The sequence below is a fragment of the Hyaloscypha bicolor genome, assembly GCF_002865645.1.
Source record: "Hyaloscypha bicolor E unplaced genomic scaffold K444scaffold_98, whole genome shotgun sequence".
NCBI lineage: Eukaryota > Fungi > Ascomycota > Leotiomycetes > Helotiales > Hyaloscyphaceae > Hyaloscypha > Hyaloscypha bicolor.
Window position 1 is genome coordinate 797487 of NW_020194600.1, and position 23635 is coordinate 821121.

At 50.8% G+C, this 23635-nt stretch overlaps 6 protein-coding genes across 6 annotated transcripts; 3 read left to right on the plus strand and 3 right to left on the minus strand.

Moving 5' to 3' along the window:
• Window positions 1–648: 648 nt before the first annotated feature.
• Window positions 649–2978, plus strand: K444DRAFT_631304 (FabD/lysophospholipase-like protein; the record flags this gene model as incomplete). The annotated part of the gene is made up of 2 exons (XM_024883339.1): window positions 649–1609; window positions 1660–2978. 2 exons carry the CDS (start codon window positions 649–651, stop codon window positions 2976–2978), a joined length of 2280 nt encoding a protein of 759 aa, XP_024735165.1.
• Window positions 2979–7394: 4416 nt separating this feature from the next.
• K444DRAFT_631306 (CoA-transferase family III) lies at window positions 7395–9235 on the minus strand (the record flags this gene model as incomplete). The annotated part of the gene is made up of 2 exons (XM_024883340.1): window positions 7395–8432; window positions 8489–9235. The coding sequence occupies 2 exons, from the start codon at window positions 9233–9235 to the stop codon at window positions 7395–7397; spliced, it is 1785 nt and encodes a 594-aa protein (XP_024735166.1).
• Window positions 9236–9532: 297 nt separating this feature from the next.
• Window positions 9533–9772, minus strand: K444DRAFT_614517 (uncharacterized protein). Its single transcript, XM_024880542.1, has one exon. The coding sequence runs from the start codon at window positions 9723–9725 to the stop codon at window positions 9561–9563; it is 165 nt and encodes a 54-aa protein (XP_024735167.1). The 5' UTR covers window positions 9726–9772; the 3' UTR covers window positions 9533–9560.
• Window positions 9773–10338: 566 nt separating this feature from the next.
• On the plus strand, window positions 10339–14077 carry K444DRAFT_441212 (uncharacterized protein). Its single transcript, XM_024872842.1, has 6 exons — window positions 10339–10718; window positions 11273–11717; window positions 11795–12003; window positions 12051–12402; window positions 12452–13148; window positions 13197–14077. The coding sequence occupies exons 1-6, from the start codon at window positions 10638–10640 to the stop codon at window positions 13996–13998; spliced, it is 2586 nt and encodes an 861-aa protein (XP_024735168.1). The 5' UTR covers window positions 10339–10637; the 3' UTR covers window positions 13999–14077.
• Window positions 14078–15000: 923 nt separating this feature from the next.
• K444DRAFT_614520 (uncharacterized protein) lies at window positions 15001–16259 on the minus strand. Its single transcript, XM_024880543.1, has 2 exons — window positions 16236–16259; window positions 15001–16173 (listed from the first exon to the last, which is right to left on the minus strand). Exon 2 carries the CDS (start codon window positions 16171–16173, stop codon window positions 15220–15222), a length of 954 nt encoding a protein of 317 aa, XP_024735169.1. The 5' UTR covers window positions 16236–16259; the 3' UTR covers window positions 15001–15219.
• A 112-nt stretch (window positions 16260–16371) lies between these two features.
• On the plus strand, window positions 16372–17871 carry K444DRAFT_564259 (uncharacterized protein). Its single transcript, XM_024877055.1, has 2 exons — window positions 16372–16513; window positions 16576–17871. Exons 1-2 carry the CDS (start codon window positions 16435–16437, stop codon window positions 17790–17792), a joined length of 1296 nt encoding a protein of 431 aa, XP_024735170.1. The 5' UTR covers window positions 16372–16434; the 3' UTR covers window positions 17793–17871.
• The last annotated feature ends 5764 nt before the right edge of the window (window positions 17872–23635 follow it).

A 23635-nucleotide genomic window follows, 5' to 3' on the forward strand; every position in this document is an offset into this window, starting at 1 on the left:
CGTTTACACAGGTCTTTTTCCGTGCCTCGGTTTTGAAGACTTTGCCATTCCGAGTCATTTGGACCTGCCAGCATGTTTGTACCCAGCATAGTATTGCGATCAAGAAACATTTCTCTACTAGATTCTTCTTGAGGCTGATATCGCCAGCCCATTTCCATTTGGGCTGAGTGAGGCTTGAACCCGCCCTGCTTATTTCGGACCCATGTCCGAGCCAGCCCTCCCCATACTTTGACCCCACCATTTCTAGCAGGAACACTCTCCTACGTAAGATACCTGATCAAGATTAAAGAGTGAAGGAATGTTCAAGCTCTCTTAAACTATACCTCCCCAACAAATAATTCAAACTGTTGCCCCTTTGAAATTCGCCGCGCCAAGGCACCAGATACGTCATCTGATTGTGGGAGGCCGAGCCTCGCTCCATCTGAAGTTACATTCCCAACAAAGTACCTTTCTCAAACCTAAACACCTCAAGAAGCAACCACTTCAGTCCAAACTCAATTCATAACTCCTCTTCAGGCTCTCAGCTAGGACACGATGCTCACCTCTTCCAAATTAAAACACACGCCGAATTTGCCAACCTAGCTCTACTCACACCGCAACTCCATTCCAAACACAAAGAAGTACGGACCGAATGAGGAGATGGCAGACATGTCGAAGAAGACCGACGGGCCAGCCCCAGACTCCGCAGAAGGATATGATGCCTCCCTCCTCCCCGACTTCGACCACGAGTTCGTCTCCGACGCCGACCTAGCAGCGTTCGCCAACGCCCTCTCGGCGCCCGATCCAAGTCCCAGCTCCGAAGACCTGACTCTCCTTTCACCGCAACTACACTCACCGACAACAAACAGGAATAGCTTCGATAGTTCGAGAAGGGAGAGCGCGGTTGTGAGTCGGAGGGACAGCGTGATCGGGGGAGACGGAGCGAGGAGCAGGGAGAGTCTGTTTATCACGGCGCAGAATGATTGGGCGCCTGTGACGCCCAAGCGGTGGCGGAAACGGGACAGCAGGAGGGGGAAAGGAGGGAGGTCTTCGAAAGGGAAGGAAAAGGAGAAGGGGAAGACTGGGGGCGGGGGGAGGAGGAGCAGGGATGAGACGAGAGAGGGGTATCTGTATACGTTGCTGAAATGGCCGTTCCTAGGTGTTGTAGGAGCGTGGGTCGTGGGCCTGGGCATCAGCTATCTGTTCACGCGGTTGTATATTTGGCTCTATGAGCACTTTGTTGCGTGGCGGGGGAAGAGGGAGCGTATACGGCAGAAGCTTCATGCTACGAGTAATTACTCGGATTGGGTCATGGAGGCGAAGGAGCTGGATACGTTTCTGGGGAACGATAAGTGGAAGGATATGGACGAGTTTGCGTACTATGATTCGAAGACTGTTAGGAGGGTCTTGGATCAGATTAGGAAGTGTAGGAGGAAGATTGAGCAGGAGGAGAGTAGTAGTAAGATAGGGATGGGAAATGGGAACTCGGGCCCTTCGAAAGCGGTGGACGACTTGAAAGCCCTGATTGAGGCGTGTGTGAAGAACAATTTTGTGGGGGTGGAGAATTCGAGGTTATATTCTCAAACTTATTACGGGACGAAGAACCTGGTTCAGGAATTTGTTGACGAAGGTGAGTATTCTAAATCCAATTAAGAAATCAACTAACTAACGATTCTGCAGTCGAAAAAGGCCTGACGATACTCGTCAACACGGACAAACTCCTTCCGGATGAGAAGAGAACGCTGTTCAAACGTTTGCATACAAACTACGGCCGAACAGCACTTTGTTTATCCGGGGGAGCGTCATTTGCATATTACCACTTTGGTGTGGTGAAAGCCCTCCTGGACGCAGATCTATTACCGGAAGTTATCACAGGAACTTCTGGTGGAGCGTTGATTGCTGCACTGGTAGCGACAAGGACGAATGACGAGCTCAAAAAGTTGCTCGTTCCAGCACTAGCAGGGAGAATCAATGCCTGCTCAGAGCCTTTCACCGTTTGGGCGCCAAGATGGTGGAAAACAGGTGCCAGATTCGATTCGCTGGATTGGGCTAAGAGATGCAGTTGGTTCACAAGAGGGAGCATGACTTTCCGAGAGGCATATGAGAGGACAGGGAGAATACTCAACGTCTCTTGTGTCCCTGCTGATCCTCATTCTCCAACTATTCTAACAAACTACCTGACAGCCCCTGACTGTGTCATTTGGTCAGCAGTCTTAGCATCAGCCGCGGTACCGGGTATCTTGAATCCGGTGGTGCTAATGATGAAGACTCGAGATGGAAGCCTCGTTCCCTACTCCTTCGGCCATAAATGGAAAGACGGCAGTCTCCGTACCGATATCCCACTCAAAGCACTCAACCTCCACTTCAACGTCAACTTCAGCATCGTCTCACAAGTCAACCCACACATCAACCTCTTTTTCTTCTCCTCCCGCGGTTCGGTCGGACAGCCAGTCACCCACAGACGAGGACGCGGCTGGCGAGGCGGGTTCTTAGGAAGTGCTACCGAGCAATACCTCAAACTCGATCTCAACAAATGGCTTAAAGTGGTCCGGCATCTCGAGCTTTTACCTCGACCTTTGGGGCAGGACTGGAGCGAGATCTGGCTGCAGCAATTTTCAGGCACAATCACCATCTGGCCGCGCTCCATCATCTCTGATTTCTGGCGGATACTAAGTGATCCCAACCCGAAGCAACTAGCTAGGATGCTCCACGTCGGCCAACAGAGCGCGTTCCCGAAACTCAAATTCCTTGCCAATCGCCTGAAAATCGAAAGAGTCATAGAGAGAGGGAGGCGGGAAACTCGAGTTGGGGTCAGAAGGGGAAGCATCGAGAGTATCCTCAGTGAAGACGATATGCGGAGCTTGCTGCGGCACAGCGAAGAGAATACGGAGAACGCGACGGCGACGGAGGAGGATACCGATGCTGTGACTACCGGGGATGAGTTTGAGGATGCGGTGATGGAAAGGGAGGAGTTGTTAGATAAGGAGAGGATGGAATAGTTGTGTATATAATGGGTTGGTGTGGCAAAATTGGGCATTTCTGCGTCTATACCATGCATGTTGAGGTCGACTCATTCGCGGCGAGTGGACAGACAGATAATGCATGTCATTTGCTATAGGTGCAGCTCCTTCCTTGCTACCTTCGCTAATTTTACGCCGCGAGGTGTATCGAAATAGTCTTAACCACAATCCTCTGGCGAGCGAGCCCTCCTTACAGTATTCCTCTTCAGCCCCGACAAGACAACATCCAAATCGGTCTTCGGCCGGTGGTGAGTGGCCCTGAGGAGAGGTCGTCTGGGCGCGGGTACGAGGTGTGGGTGCAAGCAGTGGGGACTGAGGGGCCGTCGATTATGGGATAGGAGAGGGTGTAGGGCACCGGCACTGGCAAGCCATGATACACGAGATTGTTCATGTCGAATGTGACATGGATGGTGCGGGGGTCTGGATCCTGTTGCTGGTAGCTGTATCGGGATCTGGAAGGCAGACTTAGGGATCTGAAGAGCAACGGCTTGCTGCTTCCTGCAGAAATAGCTTGCATGACGAAGGCACATGGTGAAAATTCGAAGTCACGGCAGGATTCAGATCCAAACTGGGCTGCATGCCTCTTTCTCCGCGTGTCTGGCTATCTGGTATGGGAGTGGAGTGGAGGTCGGACCCTGACAGTGCGGGAGAGTAGACCTGGAGGGGGATCTCGTTGGGGGGTCGTGTAGGGGGTCTAGATGGGGATTTGGGTTCCTTAGAGGGAGATTTCTGAGATGGATTGCGAATTGGACGGAGACTTTGATGAAGAGATCTGCGATTGCAGTTGTTGAATGGATACTTGGGTGGCAATTTGGAGGCGGGCTTGCGAGGAGAGCTCCCCTTGCTCCTGGTGATGCCCATCTTGTCTCGTTCAAAGAAGACATTTTAAGAGGTGGCCTAAAACTCTTGATCTCATAGAAGGGGGGGGGGTAACAATATGGATGCTCTCAAGTGACAGCAAGATCAATTTCAAGTGGAAAGAAATGTTGTAAGAGACCCAGAGGATAAGCTTATTCTTTACCCATACCAGTCTTCTGTTCATGAACTCAGCATGGAGAATTTATTAATACACACAATTGCTTTCTCAAGTTATGTTCTTGCAGTCCATTTCCGGGCAACCTTGGCCTTCTCTTGGCTTCATTATCTTTGTATCGACCCCTATTTGCATCCAACAGGAACCAGCAGTGCAATTATTCAGACTCGAACTTTGACTTGAAGATTACTTAACCCAAGGAAGTAGTCCAAAAAATTGGGGAAATTTCAGTCACTCATTAGGAGGTGGAATCCTTATCGTTGAGGTCGATTGCTCGTCCGAGAACGAATCCAGTATTCTCCTCCTTATCCACCTTCCGCAAACGGAAATCCTCGAGGCACCCCAACTTCCAAGAGTCGAGAAATATCTAATCCCCCCCCCCCCCTTTCAACGGCTGCAAGCAGAATGTTTCAGATTCGACGATGTGCAACAAATCTCGACAGTTTGTTTGCTACTAACGTATTCTGCCCAGGTGGTATTCCGACGGACTGCGGAATGGCTTCATAACACCAAACACTTCAAGTAATCTTTGCAGCAACGTAATTTATTATTGGCATGAGCTAAGTAAAAGGAGATCAATTCCATCAAATACGTAATGCGGTTCTAGAGGAGAAGAAATTTGTTTAGAGAAGGTCATCTAATATCGAAGTGTTTAATGTGTTCTGCAATTGAAAATAAGCAGCGATCCGACCCACCTCAAGTGGACTTTAGACTTTCAACTCAAGGACGCAATCAGATTTTCTTTCGAAGTGTTTTCTATGAAAAACAAGCTCGTGGCGAATTTCAAAAGTCTAGAACATCAAACAGGGGTCTGCATGATGTAGGTGGTCCTCCGATCCGAGTTCTCGGGTACGATCCTAGGGAGCATTGGGTCTTGTGGAACACGAACACCACACACTCAACACAATCCATTCCGCAAACTTCACTCCTTCCTTAAGATTCTCAATTACATCACGTCTCGCCCATCTCTCTGGATCCATTTATTCAACTTCCTTGGATCCATACCCCCTCCTTCAAAGCTCCAATCAATTAAGAAAAATTCCAATTACCCACAAATCCCATACCCGATTTCTCGGGTCGGCTACAACCCTCCCCCACACAGTCTCCACAAGGGGCTTCTTAGAAATCGACCATGGTCCAGACCGCGCCACCTTCCAAAGAGGCTGAAACCCAGAAGCCGAAGATGGACCCCACCAATAATAATACGTCCCGATTAATGTCACCGACGTACGATTTCCGCGTTTCTGGAGCGTTGTCCAACTCGTCTTCGTGTGAAAAGTACTGCTATTGGTGGATTGTGATGGCGAAAGGGGGCGGGAGAAGGATTACTGATCATTGAAGTGGACAATGGGAAGAATTGACTGCATGTGGACATGAGGCGCTGAAGATAGCATGATTGTAAGTCATTTTCGAGTCGGCACGGAAACGGATGGAGCGAGCCGGATTACGATGTGCAACAAAGCTGTAGAATTATTGAAGGGATGGAGAATGTGTGGATGTGTTGTGAGGCTTTAACGATAGGATTGATTACTGATTATGAGTTTGTGGTGCAGTGAACCCTTGAAGAAGCTGCATGGATTATTTGAGGAGAAAGTGGTGTTATGTTTCTATCTCGAGGTTAGGATTTATGCAAGCGGTGAGGAGGGGGGTAATATCAAATAAGTGACTGGTTATTCTGGTTCTGTTTGGCTATGTGGAATCGGTGGAGTGGAGACTGTGTGTGTGTGTTGTTAACTTTGACAACGCGACCCCTGAATAGGACGAAGGGATCGGAGAAAAGGTCCGGAGAAAGAAAACTGTGTAAGGTCCTTCGGCTCCACATGAGATGCTCGACGTGCAACAAAGATGCTTGAAGATGTTGATAATGAGAAGTGATTGGAGTTGTATTAAAATGGCTTGTGCAGTGGAAGTCTCACCGACGCCATTCTCCAAGGGATAATACTGGAGGTATACGATCGAAAACTGCCACATCGGGTGACGCCAACTCAGAGGCAGACTTGGTACCAAGGCGCATTTCGTTTTCGCACTTGTCATCAAGGTTGAACCAGCACTCAGGGTGTTTTCCAACTGAGATGGATACCTGCAAGTGGCTTGTGTCGAAGCGGTCAACAGCTCGCTTCTCTACTATTGGGGCAGGTATCTGTACTCTCAGGCTGGCTAGAATGCTCATCGGAAACCTAGCTCCATAGCAAGTAATATCCCCCCAAAGGACTAGTCAAAGCGCATCATGCGGACTTTGTACTCACATTGTTTGTTGTCGCAGCTTGTTGTTGGTCGACGAAACTGGATCCTGTGGTGAATAGCATCCAGGATGATCATTCAACTCAAATAGAGAGTGTGGAATCTGCCTCGCCATGGCCCATGATATCATGGTGCCAAGCGGATTGACCCTGTGTATATGATGATCGTGGCGCTGCTCCAGCCGATTCTCAAGTGGCCTTTCATAGCTGCCTTGAAGAGAGTGGAGTATCCCCCATACATATGGTTTCGCGGGGAGTTGGCGTGCTTGGATTTGGCATTGATCCAGTTTGCGTAAAGTACACGGGAGAGTTTGAAGATCTCCGCGGGCATAAATATTGACACCTTGCCTTCCCATCAGGTGCCCATGCAGAGAATATTTGCAAGGAGGGGTTTCGAAGCACCTGACCAAAAGCAATGTGCGGTGAAAGGCTTACCGACATCAGCCTTCGGGGAAGAGCTGGGAGGGGAGGTACATGATAGAAAACTGCCACATCGGATGATTTCTATATACATGGAGAGTTGGTACTAGATACTTAACTACGCGAAGTGCAACAAAGTTTTCTCAATCTCTTGCTTGAGAGATATGATTGGAGCTCGTTCCATGATGCTGTGCATCAGTGGCCTCCCTTGTGATGTTTCTCCCAGGGGAAAACAAGCAGGAAAACTGATGGAAAAAAGCCACATCGAACGACCTCAAGAGCAAGAAGCACTCGCGGCTGGAATTTCTCCGAGCGATGTGCAACAAAAAGGGAAGGAAGCAAGGAAGAGAGTGACGTTGTTTGGTCGGTTGATGTGGTGTTGACACAGGGAAAAGGGGAACCGAACCCGGGAACTCGGACCGTAACCGATCGCCAGGGCCGATGTACAGTACAAGGCTACCACAAGGCTGAACACGTGCGTGAGATCGGGTACAGGGGCGGTTACGTACGAGGATACTTTCACCGGCTGGAGATATGTGCTCCTGATCTCTTGACATTGACATCATATTCACGTGTGGAAAGAAGTAAAGACGCTCTGGCAATGTAGAGTATGTGGAGCTGAAGAAATTGGGTAAATCAGGCAATGTTAAGACATAGTTACAAGTATGCCGTCCGCGGGTCGTGATCCCATGCTTTTTTGCTTCATCCATCGACCACTGCTTCCTCAACTTCCCATCCATCCCAAGTTGGAGGATCAAACCCATTCGGTCTGCTCGTGCGGTCAAAGCCCACTCGCAAACCCTCTATGGTGACAGGGCTTCTGCACCATGATATCTCTTCTTGATACCCTTTACTAAACGCCGTTTGCATCAGCTGCTTATCAAAAAGCTCTGGATGAGCCCGCTTCATGCTCTGCAATGCTCTCCCACCAACCTCATCAACACTATCAGCATGTCTTAGATCAAAGAATGCGGCGTCATGCTCCGTCCGAATCTTCTCCTGCACCGCATCATCGTAAAGTCCCAGCTGTAGCAGGAATATGTCATATTGACACAAACTGGTCCTCCCTACCCAACTCCCACCTTCTGTTGCCCTCTTCAAAAGTCCTGTCAGGGCAGCGATAGCTCCCATGCATCCAGTTCCATAATCGGACATTGGGAACGGAGGCACGACAGGCTCGTCCAAACCCATGAACTTGCCCTGGGCCCAAGCGACTCCAGTCACGCAATCGGCAATTTGCTGCCAGCCAGGTCGACCTGCCCATTCTCCTCCGGACCCAAAGCAATTCTCAGCCACGTAGACAATTCCTTTCCCTCTGCCTTTCACAAGCTCAACGACTTGCTCAGGGCCATATCCTAATCTCTCAAGGCTTCCGGGTCGGTAGCCATCAAGCACAACGTCTGCGGTCCTTAAAAGTTGTTCGAAGGTTCGGCGTCCAGAAGAGGATTTGAGATCCAAATCGCAGGTGTGTTTTCCAGTATTGCCATCAACTTGAAAGAAGGGAACATCAGAAAGATTCGGGGAAGTGACCTTGATAACCTGGGCTCCGTATTCTGCAAGTATTCGGCCAATAGCCGGACCGGCAATGATACGGCAAAGTTCCAGTACCCGTATGCCGGAGAGGATTTGCGGTTTTGAGGTGGGATTAGCTGGGGCTGGAGGAGATGAAAATGCAGCTGGAGGAGAAGAATCATTAATCTTGGTGACCTCCCAAGGTGGAAGAGCGAGAAGAGCGCGGCCCTAGTTACGATATGAGGTTCTGCTCCTCCAAAAATGAGACACGAGCAGCAACTTACATGGTTCGTGCGCTTAAAATCGTCCCATTTTAATGTTGTGACACCGGCCTGTCGTTCTTTGGCATTCATGGTCTCCAATTCTGCGGTCGTAAACTGCTTCACATGACTTTCGATCGTGTCGAGGCACCCTCGGTAATCTGTGAGATCGGGTCGGTATGGCTCCAAACCAATCATTCGCAACGTCGTCGACGCCTCCAGCGAGCCATGGATGTGGAAATATTCCCCAGGATTCTTGGTTGCGTAAAGGTTTGCGGACAATCGTCGATACAGGATGGACTGCGCCTTCAGCAAATCGGTGTCTACAAACTTTGTATCAGCCAGAGTGAATTGTCGACGGTCTGTCGACGCATGACTACCTTTTAGCTTCGATTTCACCTTGGCATCTTGCTTTCCAAATCCTCCAATTGTTGCGATGTATGTTGAGAACCCGAAGGCCGCGGTTCGTTCGAGGTCGATTTCGATTTTCCTCTTCGACTCATCTTGATTGAACCGTTCGGCAGCAATAGCTGCAACAACGCTTGCTTCTACTGACTTCAAGGCGACAAGAGCCTCAGTCTCCTTGAACGGGCAAGGGAAGTATATCTGAGTTCCATCCGTAGTGGTCGTCAAAGTGACGGCCTCAAGGTGCTGGAGGATGCTTGGGGAGAGCTGTTCGGCTGCAGCCTTCCGCAGAGCTCCGGTGGCTTTCCTGGCGCCATCCAGGACAGAGTACCGGCTGCTTGTGCGAATGCCATTGGTCTGTGTCATTGTCTCTGAATTGGTCAGAAAAAGGAAAGCCCGCAGTTTCGTCGGCTCTGTTATGTATGTCTGAGATCGATAGGAGGAAGGCCCGAGCCCGGCTTGGGGCCTGGTCGTCACTGCTAGCGCAGGTCAAAGTGTCAATGATGGCATGCTTCGGCCTGCATCTGCTGCTGATCCTGAAGCCCATGATAAGATATGGTCGAGGGCCCGGGACGTGAATAAGAGCTTGGAGGCTAGTTCGCCGTCTGGGCATTGGGGCACTACCCGACAGAGGAGCAAAGCTTCGTCACTCTTCCTCGGGGCTTTCTCAATGCAGAAGGGGACGTAGCGGTCAATGCTGGCAGTCCCAAGACCCCGCAGCGTGGAGGAGGTCCCAGCAAGGTGGGGTAGCTCGCGTCAAACCTGGGGTCGGACGGTCAGCTTGCTGGGCTGGTGTAGTGTAACGCTGTCCAATGGCGAAGATGTGGCTCACAGCTGTCGCGGGCTGCGAAGCCATTTCCGGAGAAGAAGCTGTTGATCAATCAGAGATGCCGTCCCAGAAACCAATCATCCAGGCCGGACGGCCTGTGTCAGCCATAGCAAAGGTCGGCGGGAACCGCGGGACCCCGGAAGTGGGAGTTGAAGGGGAGGACCGAGAGGTGATGTCTCTGGAAAGCCACCTTCTCATCAGCCACACTCCCCTTGGACCCTTCAAAACGCATCAGCACTTGCTTCGAGAGCGCCAATGTAGTCATCGACATCCAGATTTAAACGGGAGTAGGGCGTCCCGAACTCTTGAACTCGGGACTGAGGGCCTCATCCGATGGTGATACAGCATAAGAGCAGGGAAGTTGGCAATTGCAGCAGAGTTTTGATGGAGTCAAGGGTGGGGATTGACGTACATTCGACAGAGCAATCTGCGCCGGCTGAAAAATGGGTTTCGTGGCGGCAGGGGCGATGCGCCGAACTCTTTTCTGCTCAATGATCTTGGTGATTGCTTTGCAATACGATCAACATTTGTGCGACCTGAGGGTGGTACAGCGACAGCTGAAGAGCGAGGAGCGGCTTGGGACTGGTTTGCTTTTTAGTGTCTGGCGCTCTCCGTGGTGGTTGTGCCCTGGAAGTGTGATGCGTGCGGCGCCCTTCAAAGACGGCCAGCATCCGCGACTTCCAACTTTTCGAGCTTCTCCTCAAGCCCTCATCCGATACTGCTCATCTCGAACGCAGCCTCAGACCGGCGGATACAGTACAAGATACAGTACCCGCAGCAACCCAACGAACCACAGTGTCCAGAAGGCGTCCCATGCTCCCAAGCCACTCGCCCGGCAAAAGCAACGACTCAACGTCCAGATCCAGAGCCACAGCCAGAACGAGCCAGGCCTTGAGGAGGATCACCGTCGAATCAGTATGACATGACTGGATAGTCGCCATGACTCGCCCCAAAGTCGACCCTGACAAAAGGCAGCGAACTGCCCAAGCATGCGAGTCTTGCAAGCGGAGGAAACAGAAAGTGAGTGAGAATGGTCTCATTTGACTGTGACCTATTCCATCCGAGTCCCTCTTCTGTCACTCACCCTCGAGCGCCATCACATGATACGTTCCTGTAGTCTAGAATCTCATGTACAATGAGGGATATTACTTCATTTGGCGCAGGGAGGGCAGCATCCGCTTCAAGTTGATCGACACCGTCGGGAAGACCCAGTGCCGGCTCGGCCCTCCGCTCCAGTGTTTCAGTCACACGTGGAGAGCCAGGAATCTCATATCCAAATCGATGTTTTTTCATGGTTTCCTTTGAGGCCCCTTGACGTTTCGACGGGTGCCTCAACTACCGGGTCATGTGACCAATATTTCCTTCTCCAGTGCGCTAGCCAACGTGGGCGAATTCCTGTCAAAACTTCACACGATGGGTTTCTTATTGGTTTCTTCTTGATGCCTTAACAGTTTCCGTCAACTTGCCAAGTTCTCAATGTCTCACCGCTTTTTGCTTCCACACCGAAACACCCACTTTGGTGGCTTTCATGACCGTTTCTCCAAGATATGTCGTTAGACTGACCCAAACTCCAGTGCAATGGAGTAAAACCTTGTCAGACTTGTGCAAAACGAGGCCTGAGTTGTGTGTATGGAGCCTCCGAAGATGATGCCGATGGGATACTTCCTTCACCGAAGCGTCGGATGGTTGACCCTCCCTCGAACGGACATACATCCGGCCCTGCTCATCAGATATCCCCGGAAACTGGCCACACCCAGTCAAGCCCCCAAGCCCCCCAATGGACTTCAGTGACTGATAGCCATAGACTGATAGTCAATGAGCTTCAGGATGACGATGTGAAGTTGGCTGCTCCGCCGAAGGGCCTCTTCCTGGAAGGCCAAAGAGATGCGCCCAAGGCAGGACTCAACATTCCCGGCGCTGATTCGGCTCTGGTCTCTGCGGGATCTGTGAGTGAGAAGGATGAGGAGGCTGAGGTGTATAATTATACTAGAATGCTCCAAGACCCCAGTGGGCGATTGTGTAAGTCATTTATCGGCATGCTCTCTTGCCATTCAGCACTTGGAGACGTGGAAAGGTCATTAATATGAGTCCATCAGTATACATTGGCGATTCCGCTACCCTGTCGTTCCTTCAATTGATACGAATGATTGTCGACAATGTTGCAGGCCCGTCACCTTTCACTTTAGACCCCAGACGACACAGAATTGTCGAAAACATCATCACTTTACCAGAAAACATTCGACATACTCACCTGCTTCCTGATAGGCAAACGGCCAATATTCTTGTCGAATCGTATTTTACAAATGTAAGCTCAGTCCTCTTGTTGTTTGAAACGTTTCTAAGCTTGAACAGATCAATGGACTAGTGGAGGTTTTCCATCGAAAATCATTCATGACCACCCTCGACACGTGCTATTCAGATCCACTGAGCGTGGACCCGAATTGGCTTTGCTTGTTGTTTCTTGTCCTCGCGATCGGTCTCGTCATGGCTGCTCCATCACCTGGGACTCGTGAGGATGCAATCATACAAAAGCTGAAAGGGGAGCGAGCAGATCGGGCCGAGGTCTTCTACTTAGACGCTAAGCACCTTAAAGATCCGTCAGCAGGGTTTGAAGATGCGGGATTCTGGAGCATACAGGCACTGACTCTCATGGCCGTGTATAACCTAGCGGTCTCCAAAAGGAACGCAGCCTATGCGTTCTACGGTGAGTGGCCTTGCCCTTCAAATATTCACTTGATCTCATCATATCTCAGGCATGGCCGTACGTTCTGCTTTCGCTTTAGGCCTCCATAGAGAAGAGACAATGTGTATCTTCAGCAGTGCTGAACAGTCCATTAGAAGGAACCTTTGGCGTTCTTTATTTGTTCTCGACCGGTTTCTGGCCGCTTCACTTGGTCGACCAACAGCCATTCGAGAAAGCGATTGCTCAGGCACCACTTTATCTACTAGAGAGAAAGCTCCTTTCCCTCAGGCGCCATTTCCAACAGCTGCAAACGCAAACTTCACTGGGCCTCATGCTCTCGGGCTTGAGGCGTCGGTGCGTAGTTGTCACGTGATTGGTGTCATTCTTGAAAAGGTCTACTCCAAGAGGAAGATTTCCACAAAGATCGCACAGGAAATTGCAGATGCTTGCAAAGCCTGGAATAAAACCCTAGATCCGTCATTACACTACCAGCAGGCAAAATCTGCCAGCCCAGCTCAAGGAATTGCGATTCTGCATGTCAACCTTCTGTACTGCCATTCAATTGTTCTACTTACTAGACCGTTCTTCTTGTTCGTTATGTATAAGATTCATCAAGATCCAACCAAGGCCGGTCAGCGTTCGGAAAGATCTAGCTCCAGAATGGACAAGTTTGCGGAGGCCTGTGTGATTTCCAGCAGTCACAGCATTGCCTTGGTTCAGACGGCTTTGGAGGGTCGATACTTGCCACATCGAACTCCCTTCGTCCTGTAAGTCTGATCTTCGTGAGCACGATTGACCAATGCTCACAAATCTAGTTACTTCCTTTTTGCAGCTGCTCTCATAGTTCTTGCAAATGAGTTTTCGGGCATCTATAATAATCCATCAGCAAATTCGAATATCACAAATGCGATCAACATCATGCATTATTTTGCTCAGCAAGATCCGCAAGGAAGCCGGCTACTCTTCATTCTCACCTCCTTCCGAGACGTTGTCCAGAGAGAGCAAGCCACACGTGATCAGCAGACTCTCAGCGAACAGCAAGCTCAAGCTCAGGCCCAGACATTCGCACAACAGCAACTGATCCCCGTGAATGACGCTAATGACCCTATGGATAAACTCTTCCAGGGGAAAGGCACACATGCGTCAGAACATCCATCCGCTGCGACCGACCCAATTTCAGGTCGGAACAACTCGACCGCAAGCCTGAGCCCGGCCAATGTCACATCTCAACTACCTATGCAGCGCAACTCATCTAGCTCGAACGAAACTCTCTCCCCAGGCGACCCGGACATGATGGCATTTCGCCACAACTCTCTCGACGCGTTCTTCGACCTCGCCCGTACCTCCAGCCATCCGCACAGCACAGATAGCGTTCATGATAGCGACTCTCTGGGCGACGCAGAGATCGATTTCGAGTCCCTGTGGCAGTGGCCCAGCTCCAACGGGTTGACGGGCTTGACGCCGGGCCTGGGGCCGGGCCTGGGATTGACGTCCACACTTGGGCCGGGTCAGAGTTCGGTGCTGGCGGCCGTGCCGAATGGAATTGATATTCAGGGGATTAGTGATAGTAGCGTGCCGCTGTTTGCGATGAGGAATGGTGAGTTTGGAGGGAATTGATATGGGAGAGGAAGTTTGGTAGTATTAGGGGTAGGGCATCGGACAAAAGTGCGTTTTTGCTAGGGTTTGACAAAAGGATGGAAAGGGGTAAAGGAATCCTTCTCGGTTAAGGACAACGCACAATATTGATGCAATCACACCAGGAGGGGATTCTATAGTCACTGATCCATGTCACTGATCGATGCAATTCGGGGGGACTTCTGAATTAGCACATTTTGCTGCATATCCCATCTAACGGCTAGCACTGCTACGAGTCTGATAGGTTTGCAAATCGACCGAATCGACTCAACCCTCCTCTCCGTTCATGACACCCACACGTTTACACCTTCCCCTTCTGCCTATCTATGAAATCTGATCACGACTTCTTTTTTCTTCTTTTTTTCTTCTTTTTTTCTTCTCGTATTCTTACTCATCTTATGTTCACTACGAAGAACGAAGCCGACTCGCTGTTCCCGATTCGGCTCCTCCTTGTCTCATACACTCAAACTTTTTTTTCTTGAAACGATGTGAACCTTAGAATTGAATAGAGTTATTTCCGCTGGATATAACCGGTGTTCTGTTGCTCGTCTGCAGACTTTTCTTTTGAGTGTTCCTCAGGGAGAGGGAAGGAGTGGACTGATTCGGCTCGCCATTAATGTTGCTTGAGGCCCACTTTTCCAACTGGGGTACTCACTCCTCTTAGAGCTATGTTCACTCTTCTTAAATTTCTCCGAGCTGTTTGCGTTTGTTGAATATCGCGGTCTTGTTGACATTTACCCTCCTCACGTTTACCCTCAAATTCACCCTTCAGGTAGGGATTTATATTTCGTTGCGTATTACTTCAATGTTCCAAATGTTCTTGGTACAATGAGATGTTGAAGGCTGACTTTCCACATTCCCTCGGTGGAGAGCAGAACATGACCAAGTAGTAACGCTATGCTCCCTTCAGTGCATGGGGGTCTAGGAGGCCTGCTACAGATGGTATTCACTGTATGAGGCTGTTGACATGTTACGATTTCGTCTGATTATTTTGAAGTGGTGAAGAGGAATATGGAATGAAAAGAACGAGGAATCCAGGTAACCAGTTCAAATATTTGTTCAACTCGCTCCCCCAAGTCATCATTGAGTAACCTTTAATCTACAGCAGACTCGGCCTTTGAATCCATACCTGAAGACAGGAGTGACGTCTCTTAGATGTACATATAATACGTGAGTTCTCCCTCATACTCATACCTAAAGCTGTCACAACCCAGGCCTCACTCTCGCCAACCGATCCAAAGCCCGTCCTCTGTCCAACGCCCAACCCCCTGTAACATCCAACTTATATTTCATCCCCTTAACCTCAACCTTCATAAACCCCTCCCTATGCCACGTCCTCCCAATCGCCTTAAACAGTTGAAAGAAGCCCCTCGACATATGCCGGAACGGCGCCGTCATGATATGGCTCCGCTCATACTCTAACAACTTCCTGCTCTCCTCCTCTTCTGCAATGCGAAGTTCGCGGATTTCGGTTACAGTAAGGGCTTTCGGGGGTGGCGGTACGAGCGGAAGAGGCAGGATTATCTCTTCGGGCTTGACGTATATCTTCCTTGCTGGGAAGAAAGGGAGGGGAAACATCTTCCTTAACTCTACCTCGATCTGCAGCTCGGGGGTTGCGGCTTTGCCTACAGCTGTAGATATCGCGTTTGCATTTTTCGGTATCGCGGTGATGGTTTTTATCAGCCTCGCAGGACCGAGGATAAGCCAGGTGCCGAACCCAGCCATGAAGATGGCGACGCCGGCCAGGGCGGTGGAAACCCAAGGCGCGAGACCCTCGGCAGTATTGATGTTTGACCATAAAAATACGATGGCGTAGCTGAAGCAGAAGGTTGAGCCTGTGTAGCAGGCTGCCATGAACATAGTATGTGAGGGCGCTGTATAGAGGAGTGTAGGATGGAGCTTTTGAGCTAGGGTTGCGGCGTACGATTGGTAGGTTGACGCTGCCTGTGTGATTTGGGGTACGGCTTTTGGGGCTATGAAGCTTGGTTTGGAGGTTGGAAGAGCTTTTTTGATGGCCGAGGGAGGTCGGGCCTTCTTTGCTGCGCGGAGAAGAGGAGATGTAGAGAAGAATTGGGTGCGTTGGAAGCTCTTGGTGGAGAAGAGGTGGATTATTCGGGGAGTAAAGGCACAGAGGCATCCTCTTGAGAAAGCTGACATCTGTAATAGCAGTCAATTAGTTACACATCCAATTGGCCTCCTCAAGATTGCTCAGAGCTCACCTTGAAGAAACTCGTGAAGTTAGTCCACGGTTCACTGTCGTCCAAAAAATTCATGGAGCTGTCGGCGAATCGAGCACACCCCTGTCTAGCGCGACCATCGGATTTTGGCGGGACTCAACCACCTTGACAATTTCACGAGTCTTAGTCCGCGCCCTTCAACCTGCAAAGCTCAATTGAGCTCCCTTTTCTTGTGGCCAACATGGCATCTTTTGCGACAGCTTATCGTTTGTCAGCTAGGCTTACCGCTAGGCAGCTGCGGCAAGATGCCACTGCTCGAGGTAGGGACTTATTCGGGGGGGGGGGGGGGGATTCAAAGAAAAGCTACTGATCCATTGAACAGGGTTCCGGACTTCAGCGGCATGTCTTGCTGCTCAGAACTTCACTATGCCAGCTCTATCACCGACGATGACGGAGGGAAATATTGCCAAGTGGGCTGTGAAGGAGGGGGATTCGTTTTCCGCTGGAGACGTCCTGCTTGAGATTGAAACGGACAAGGCGTCCATGGATGTGGAAGCACAGGATGATGGGATTCTCGCAAAGATCACTCAGGGAGATGGGGCCAAGGGGATTAAAGTGGGATCACGAATTGGAGTCATCGCAGAACCAGGAGACGATCTGAGTACCTTGGAAATACCGGCTGAAGAAAGTGCTGCCCATCCACCTCAAAAAGAAGCCTCAAAACTAGAACCGGAAAAGAAGTCGGAACCAAAAGTAGAAGCTTCTCCTACGCCCAAACCTGCTGCATCTGCGGACGAACCTGTGAAGCCATCCGGGCCGGCAAAGAAACAAACATACCCACTCTTACCCTCCGTCCAGCACCTAATCCACGAACACGGCCTCGCGCCCTCAGCAATCGACAAAATGACACCCAGTGGACCAAACAACCGTCTCCTCAAGGGCGACGTCTTAGCATACATGGGCTCCATCTCCTCTTCCTACCCCACCGAGCTCTCCACCAAAATCGAAAAACTCACGCACCTCGACCTGAGCAACATCAAGCTCGCGGCACGGGCGCCAGCACCACCCAAAAAAACCGCTGCGGAACCGATCCCAGCAGCGATTGTTCAGGACCTCGAAGTCGCAGTCCCGATCTCGATGAGAGCGGTCATCGAAGTGCAGAAACGGATACAGAGCACGCTGGGTGTATTCATGCCCCTCTCTACTTTCATTGCAAGAGCTACGGACGTAGCCAACGATAATCTCCCGAGATCGAAAACGCAAGCTGCGTCTGCTGATGAGCTTTTCAGCCAAGTTCTCGGGCTGGACAAAATCCCCAGTGGCGTGAGAGGCACTTTCCTTCCTCAGATCACGGCACTGTCCGGCACGGTTCCTGTGGCGAAATTGCCGAAGAGGAAAGAGGTGGATATCATTGATATCTTAACGGGGAAGAGCAGGCCTGCGTCGAAAGGGTTGGGAGGTAGGCCATTGCCTGGTTTGTCGGGGGAGGTGAATGTGTTTAGTGTCAGGGTGCCGAAGGGGGAGGAGAGGAGGGCAAGGCTGTTCCTGGACAGGGTGAAGATGGTGCTAGAGGAGGAGCCTGGGAGACTTGTGCTGTAATGGGGGGATACTTGTATGTACAGTAGGTGCGAATAGAACGTGATACCAATGTCCTGGGAAGTCCCAATCTTGAATCTTGTCCATTGAGCTCTTTTGTTACAGAAGTTTCGATGATCAGAGTTGAGGTTTCGAACTTATCTTTCCTGTATGCAGACCGACGGATTGCGTCTCGGGGGTGAGCTTAAGTATATGGGCGACGCACGTGCCCTCTTTCAAAAGGGGGTCAATCATTCCTAAGCGACTATTCGACTGACACCTTAGCAGAGCCCAACCAAACGCCTCAATTAAATCCCTACAGGACAACCATTTCTGAGCCTTGCCTTCAATTCGATGGCTCAATCTTCCGTTTACCTTTTTCTTATCGTGGCAAATCACTCAACGGCACAAGGGTGCGGGGTTCAAAGTGACAATAATCCGTGACGTCAAACCTTCCCCCTCTCTTGGAAGAGCAACATTATATCCAGCAACCCTTCGATTCACTCCCCTTTCCTACCTTTCCTCCGTTATAAAAGTTTTCAAGGGACCCTTCACACATTTCTTCAAACAACTACAACACAGCAAACAAAAGAAATCCAAATCAAACCCGCAACACCGAAATAAGCTCCAACGAAGTAGGCGGCATATTCTCCAACACCACCGACGCCTCATGTCCAGACGCCTCAACCGCCTCTGGTATAGGTCCCTCCTTTCCCTCCCTCCTTCGCTTCCCCCCTCTTTGAAACCCCGGTACGAACTCGCAACAAGTCAGCGGCACATTCTCCCACCCCTCCGCCGCCCCGTCCCGTCCCGCTCAGACAAGCCCTCCGACCAAGGGCGCACGCTCTCGAACGAGAGCGATGCTGATATCGATGCCCGCAGAAAAGCGCCCGTGAACCCGCACAGACAAGACGCAGAGGCGAGAAACGGGGCCTCGGGACCCGTCGACGCAGAGCGCGGGGTACGACAATAACATGGAGGAGGGTGAGGACCGCCACGAGGGAGAAGGAGGAGGAGGAGGAGGCGAGGGAGGGAAGAAGAAGTATGGGTTGTTGAGCAAGGTGAAGGACGCGTTTGTCCCGAAGCCGGGCGGCATTGGGAGGACGGGGAATGACGATTTGGTGAGTTGATATCAAAACTTGGAAAAGGAGTGTGTGAAGGCTTGGGATAGCATGCTGATGAGAGGTAGACTGGTGGCGAAGCTGCGGGTTTCCATGCAAGAGCGGGATGGAGGGAGACATGAGCAGGCTAAATCGGGATCTGAATCGTGAGTGAATGAGTGAGGGGAGCGAAGGAGATGGGGAGGAGGAGACAGAGAGAAAGGAGATAGGGTGAGGCTTTCTAAAGAAGTATCGAGAGAAGGAATACAATGGGGTGACTAGGATTTTGGACTGTACAGTACTTGTAAATCTCTGAGCTTTGACGACTGGATTGATTTTCTCGGGGCTTCGATTGATTCCTACGTTTGTGGCAGGGCAGAAATAAACTCTCATACTGCCCTCTAATCCGCCGAAGCGCGCTGGCGTTTGTTGGCTCACGACATAAATGCTCATGGATGGACGACCCACGACTTCAACACAGCTTTTTGCGAATGTGGCTACTCTAAGGCAGAAGGCCGGCCATTTTCCTCCTCCTGCGTCTGCACTTCCTTCCCTTCGACGATGAAGTATACTTGGTTGGCAGGGAAGAAACTTTGTAGTATTTGCGTCGTTTCCTGTAGCTGGTCCCGGCGCGCTCTCTAATCGTACATACAGCTACCGGCAATTTTGAGAGCTGTATATGCTTCGAGCGAGGAATAAAGTTCGAGGCATACTGACGCAAGTGCAGAATGCGCTCTCTGAGGAGCATAAATTGGGTGCTCCGGAGCGCTTATAGGGGTGAAACATGCCCAGGAGCCAAGCCCCTGAACACGTGACATAGGCACGCAGAGGGCACTTGGGGGGCGGCGGCAGTGCCATGCAACACGTACCAAGATCGGATATCGCATATATATACTTGAATGCTCGCTTCGCTGCCTTGAGTTCACAAACATTTATGCTCACAATACCTCGCATATGCGTAAGCAATTGTGGAGGTACCCCCTAAGCGCCGATCGAAGAACAAAAGAAGTTTGATCCTACGCCTGCTGACTCTGTACCTTCTCAAAGCCCGCGCCTTAGTAGTACATTGGCTTGGGATTTCCATGCACAAATCTGCTGTCAAACTTCCGCAATTTGTCAATTATCGGGACGAGACAACTCATTTATTGTTGTCAAGCCGCTCCGCCTAAGCTCATGATCTCAATGTCGAAAACACTGCATATCCGACACTAGCTTGCTGTATTCAAACCTTGAATACTGTAGTGGCCAAATCACTCATGATGCCTCAGAATGCAACGTACAAGTCTAGTACGCCTACTCTGGGCTGCTCATCTCGAAGTTGCTACAAGTAGATAGCCGTGGATGGGCAATGAGCCGGCGGGGTACAAATTATACGCTGCGGGGCAGGGGCTGCGATCATCGGATTAATAAGGATTGGGTGCAAAGTGAACTGGGGTTCATGAAGCGCTGACGTCGAGGGTTATGAATATTCTGAGTTGCTGTGTTCTTTTGGCCATTTTGTAGATCTCAATCGCTGGGTTGAGGATTCTGCTGAGTTTTACTTGGGAATTCCTCTGGAGCTACAGAGGCGTAACTTAACTTCAAGGATCAGCAATTCTGCTTGATAAGAAATGCTTTCATTTCCGTACCATTTGGTCTCATTCAAAGGATCTGAACGACTGAACTCTCGGAGTACCTTGGAGAACACTCGGGGATGATTCCTGAACGAGAATGTTCGTAATGCAACACCGTGAGATAAAGTCAGATGACATGAACTTAGTAACAAAAGAAACATTGATCAAACACCACATTAGCAATACTGCTGTGGATTAGTAAGTATTCAATACATGAAGTTCCAAACAACAGGGCTGCTGAGGGTGTGTTGAATTCAAGTCCTCTATGAGAATAATCAACAAGTTCGCCCTTATCTTCCTCCGAGGATATAAGGCCTTTCTTACTAATCAAGAAGAGGGCGTGAAGCACCATGTGACCCAGCTCAAATCTTCTTCCGTTGCAAGCTTGGTTCCGCTCGAACTTTCGAAGGTATCCTTTGCATGTGCGAACTCTGAAAACGTGGCTGATCAAATAGTATCCACTGAAGCCGATTCAAAACTAGATCTGAATCTTTGGTCGACTAACCTTGATCATGTTCCAAGAATAGTTCAAACCTACGATATCCAACTCGGGGATACCTCCGGTGTATCACTGGTGATTGCGTAAAGCTTGGTATGCTCTTCAAAACTCTATCACTTTTGCCTTGATTATCGGATGATTGTAAGACAGCCAAGTCTACCAAACTTGATTATTTGGAAGATAACAGAACGTGACTTGGGGTCGTGGTACACCAACTTGGTCGGCTGCTGCTGACTCGACCGCCGAGAGTGACTGATTCAAAACTTCTCCATGAACTCGCAGAGGAATCAATGCCTTCGCTGATGGCGAAACGCCGTGTGGTGGTCTGATCCAAACATAAACAACACTGCAGCAATAATTCGGCATATACATACTTTGATAGACTAAAATGCAGCCTTGGCGGCTGGTGATCCCGAGGGAAGTGTTTCGTTGGTGTTCGTCAATTGTCGAAACATCGGTGAGCGATGCCGACCCCAGTCGGTTGATGCACACTCCACGATATTTCTCGAAAGCGTTTCGAGAAAATTTCGTACATCTCGCCGTTGAACTGGCTGGGCCCCTCCTCGGCGGCATCGGAACAATCACCGGACGACATTCTGGATGAGGCGCGCAAGCCGCCCATGATGCTTAGCCTCGAGTGATGTGCATCTCAAACAGTGCACGGAGCACGGATAAACCTGATCAAATAAGGTTCCTACTACTGTACTGTCCTGTACCAGCGTTTTGGGGGTCCGATTCAAACTTGCACCCCCTTGCACCCCTCACCGCTACCGCTGTCAGAGAATCCCAGAGGATCCCACAAATCCTTGGACTCTTGGAGGGGCAACCTCGTCATGGAGTTGTGCCCCCATCTTCGAGCTTACTCAAAGCCGATCCAACCTGCCACTTCTGGGAGAATAAAGCCGAAAATCCTGGGATAGTCGATCTGATTACCTGGGCAAATGATGTCAGCTGGTCTGGTCTGTGATTCTGTTTTCTAGTCCTGCCTCGGAAATCTCAGCGGCCAAACCCCACATCTTGGGTGATGCGCGGTATTATCAAACTGAATGCTTCAGTGGGTTGGCAGCCGAGAGCAGACGCCAAGCACATGCAGAATCATCCCAATGAGTCCATGACCGGCAGCATTGCTGCAGGCTCGCGGTAGGCCACTTCGAGTATTCCATTGTCGAATCGCAGGCCGCCGGCCGCTGCAACGGAGCGTCATGTCGTTGCTTTTGTTGCACACCGTTCGCTTGCTGGTAAGTGCGTTCCCTCTCTGCATCTGAAGATAAAAATTGTTCAGATGACCGATCAATCGCAATCGAGTTTGATAAGCCACCTTCGCCACACGGTGCACCCGTGAGACACAGCCAAATCCAGCATGATCTGAGTGAGCTGAGGGCACTGGCTGCGATGGCTCTTGTCAGGAGTGTCGATCAGGAATCGAAACGATTGGCCGCATTTCTCTGGTGACCTGTGCGCGAGGCGTGAGGCTGAACCAGTCTCGGACCTTCGCTGATCAGCGATAATGTGACTGTGGTCAGCGACCGCGCAAGAGGGTGTGTATGATGTTGCGTGTGTGCGAATGCACCGTGTGTGGCGACGAGTATTGGGGAAGTGCCTGCCTGCCCTTTGGGTGGCCCTTTGGCTGCCGGATCGAAGCGGTGAGGGCAAGAATGGACGACTAGCCTGCCGCTGGCTGGATGTTGAAGGTGTCGCGAGAGGCAGGCTGGCGACGACGACCCCAGCCGCTTCTCACATTCCTTTCATGTCGACGGCGAGGTGGTGTTCGCGGAGGGAGGGGAGGGGGGGTTGATCGAAGAGATCAAGAAGGTGGAGCTGATTGGGCCGAGGAGGGAGATTTGGAGGGAAGGCGTCTCCGCTTTGGCGGTGCAAAGTTGGCTTGGCACGGCTCAAGACAGCCCCACCCCATCTGCAGCAGGGATCGCACAGGGTGCACAGAGTTCACAGGGTCCACTGGGCAATCTCAAGCTGTTGATGAACAAGATCAGCATTCAGCATTCAGCATCAGCACCAGCATCAGCATGAGAGAGGGAGAACCTCTGGACGCGGTTGGCTCGTGGGGAGGAGGCAAGCTGTGCTCAATCAATTCCCATGCATGCCTGTGTATGGTATATCCCAACAGGGACATCCCCAAGAGGGACATTCCCAATAGGGAACATGAACATGGCCAGAAAGACTGCACGTACTGTAACCCGCAGCGCAAGGATACAGCTCGGCGGGCATCTCGAAATCTCAATCTCAATCTCAATCTCAATCAATATGTTCGGGCTCGGGCGGCCTTTTTTGGTCGCGGTTATCAAGCCAGCCGCTAGATCGCGGGAGGGAAGCTTCACTCGCTCAAACATCAGCATCAACACAACATTGCCAATTTGCCAATTTGGCTCCCATTCACGCAGCCGCCACTCGGTAGACCCGTAGACCCCGTACCCGTACCGCACCGCACCGCGCCCTCCCTCTCTTGCAGCGCTGCTGCTCCCGAGCCTCGCATTTCTTCACATTCATTCATTCATTTCTTCATTCCTTCTTTGCGCATTTTGCCCCCTCAACTCGCAGCAGACATTCGCAGTGTGCGTTTTCCTCCTGCACGAACAGGAGCCACACGAGCCAACCGACCCAATATCATCCTGGCTGAGGTGGACCCTCCACGAACCT

What these genes read in the sequence shown, in the direction of transcription:
- K444DRAFT_614517 (XM_024880542.1), bottom strand. Translation starts at nt 9,725, where the DNA reads ATGGCTTCGCAGCCCGCGACAGCTGTGAGCCACATCTTCGCCATTGGA.
- K444DRAFT_441212 (XM_024872842.1), top strand. Translation starts at nt 10,638, where the DNA reads ATGACTCGCCCCAAAGTCGACCCTGACAAAAGGCAGCGAACTGCCCAA. An exon ending in TCGAATCGTATTTTACAAAT is followed by an intron (nt 12,004 to 12,050) that starts GTAAGCTCAGTC and finishes AAGCTTGAACAG; the next exon opens with ATCAATGGACTAGTGGAGGT. An exon ending in CATCGAACTCCCTTCGTCCT is followed by an intron (nt 13,149 to 13,196) that starts GTAAGTCTGATC and finishes TCACAAATCTAG; the next exon opens with TTACTTCCTTTTTGCAGCTG.
- K444DRAFT_614520 (XM_024880543.1), bottom strand. Translation starts at nt 16,173, where the DNA reads ATGTCAGCTTTCTCAAGAGGATGCCTCTGTGCCTTTACTCCCCGAATA.
- K444DRAFT_564259 (XM_024877055.1), top strand. Translation starts at nt 16,435, where the DNA reads ATGGCATCTTTTGCGACAGCTTATCGTTTGTCAGCTAGGCTTACCGCT. An exon ending in GCAAGATGCCACTGCTCGAG is followed by an intron (nt 16,514 to 16,575) that starts GTAGGGACTTAT and finishes TCCATTGAACAG; the next exon opens with GGTTCCGGACTTCAGCGGCA.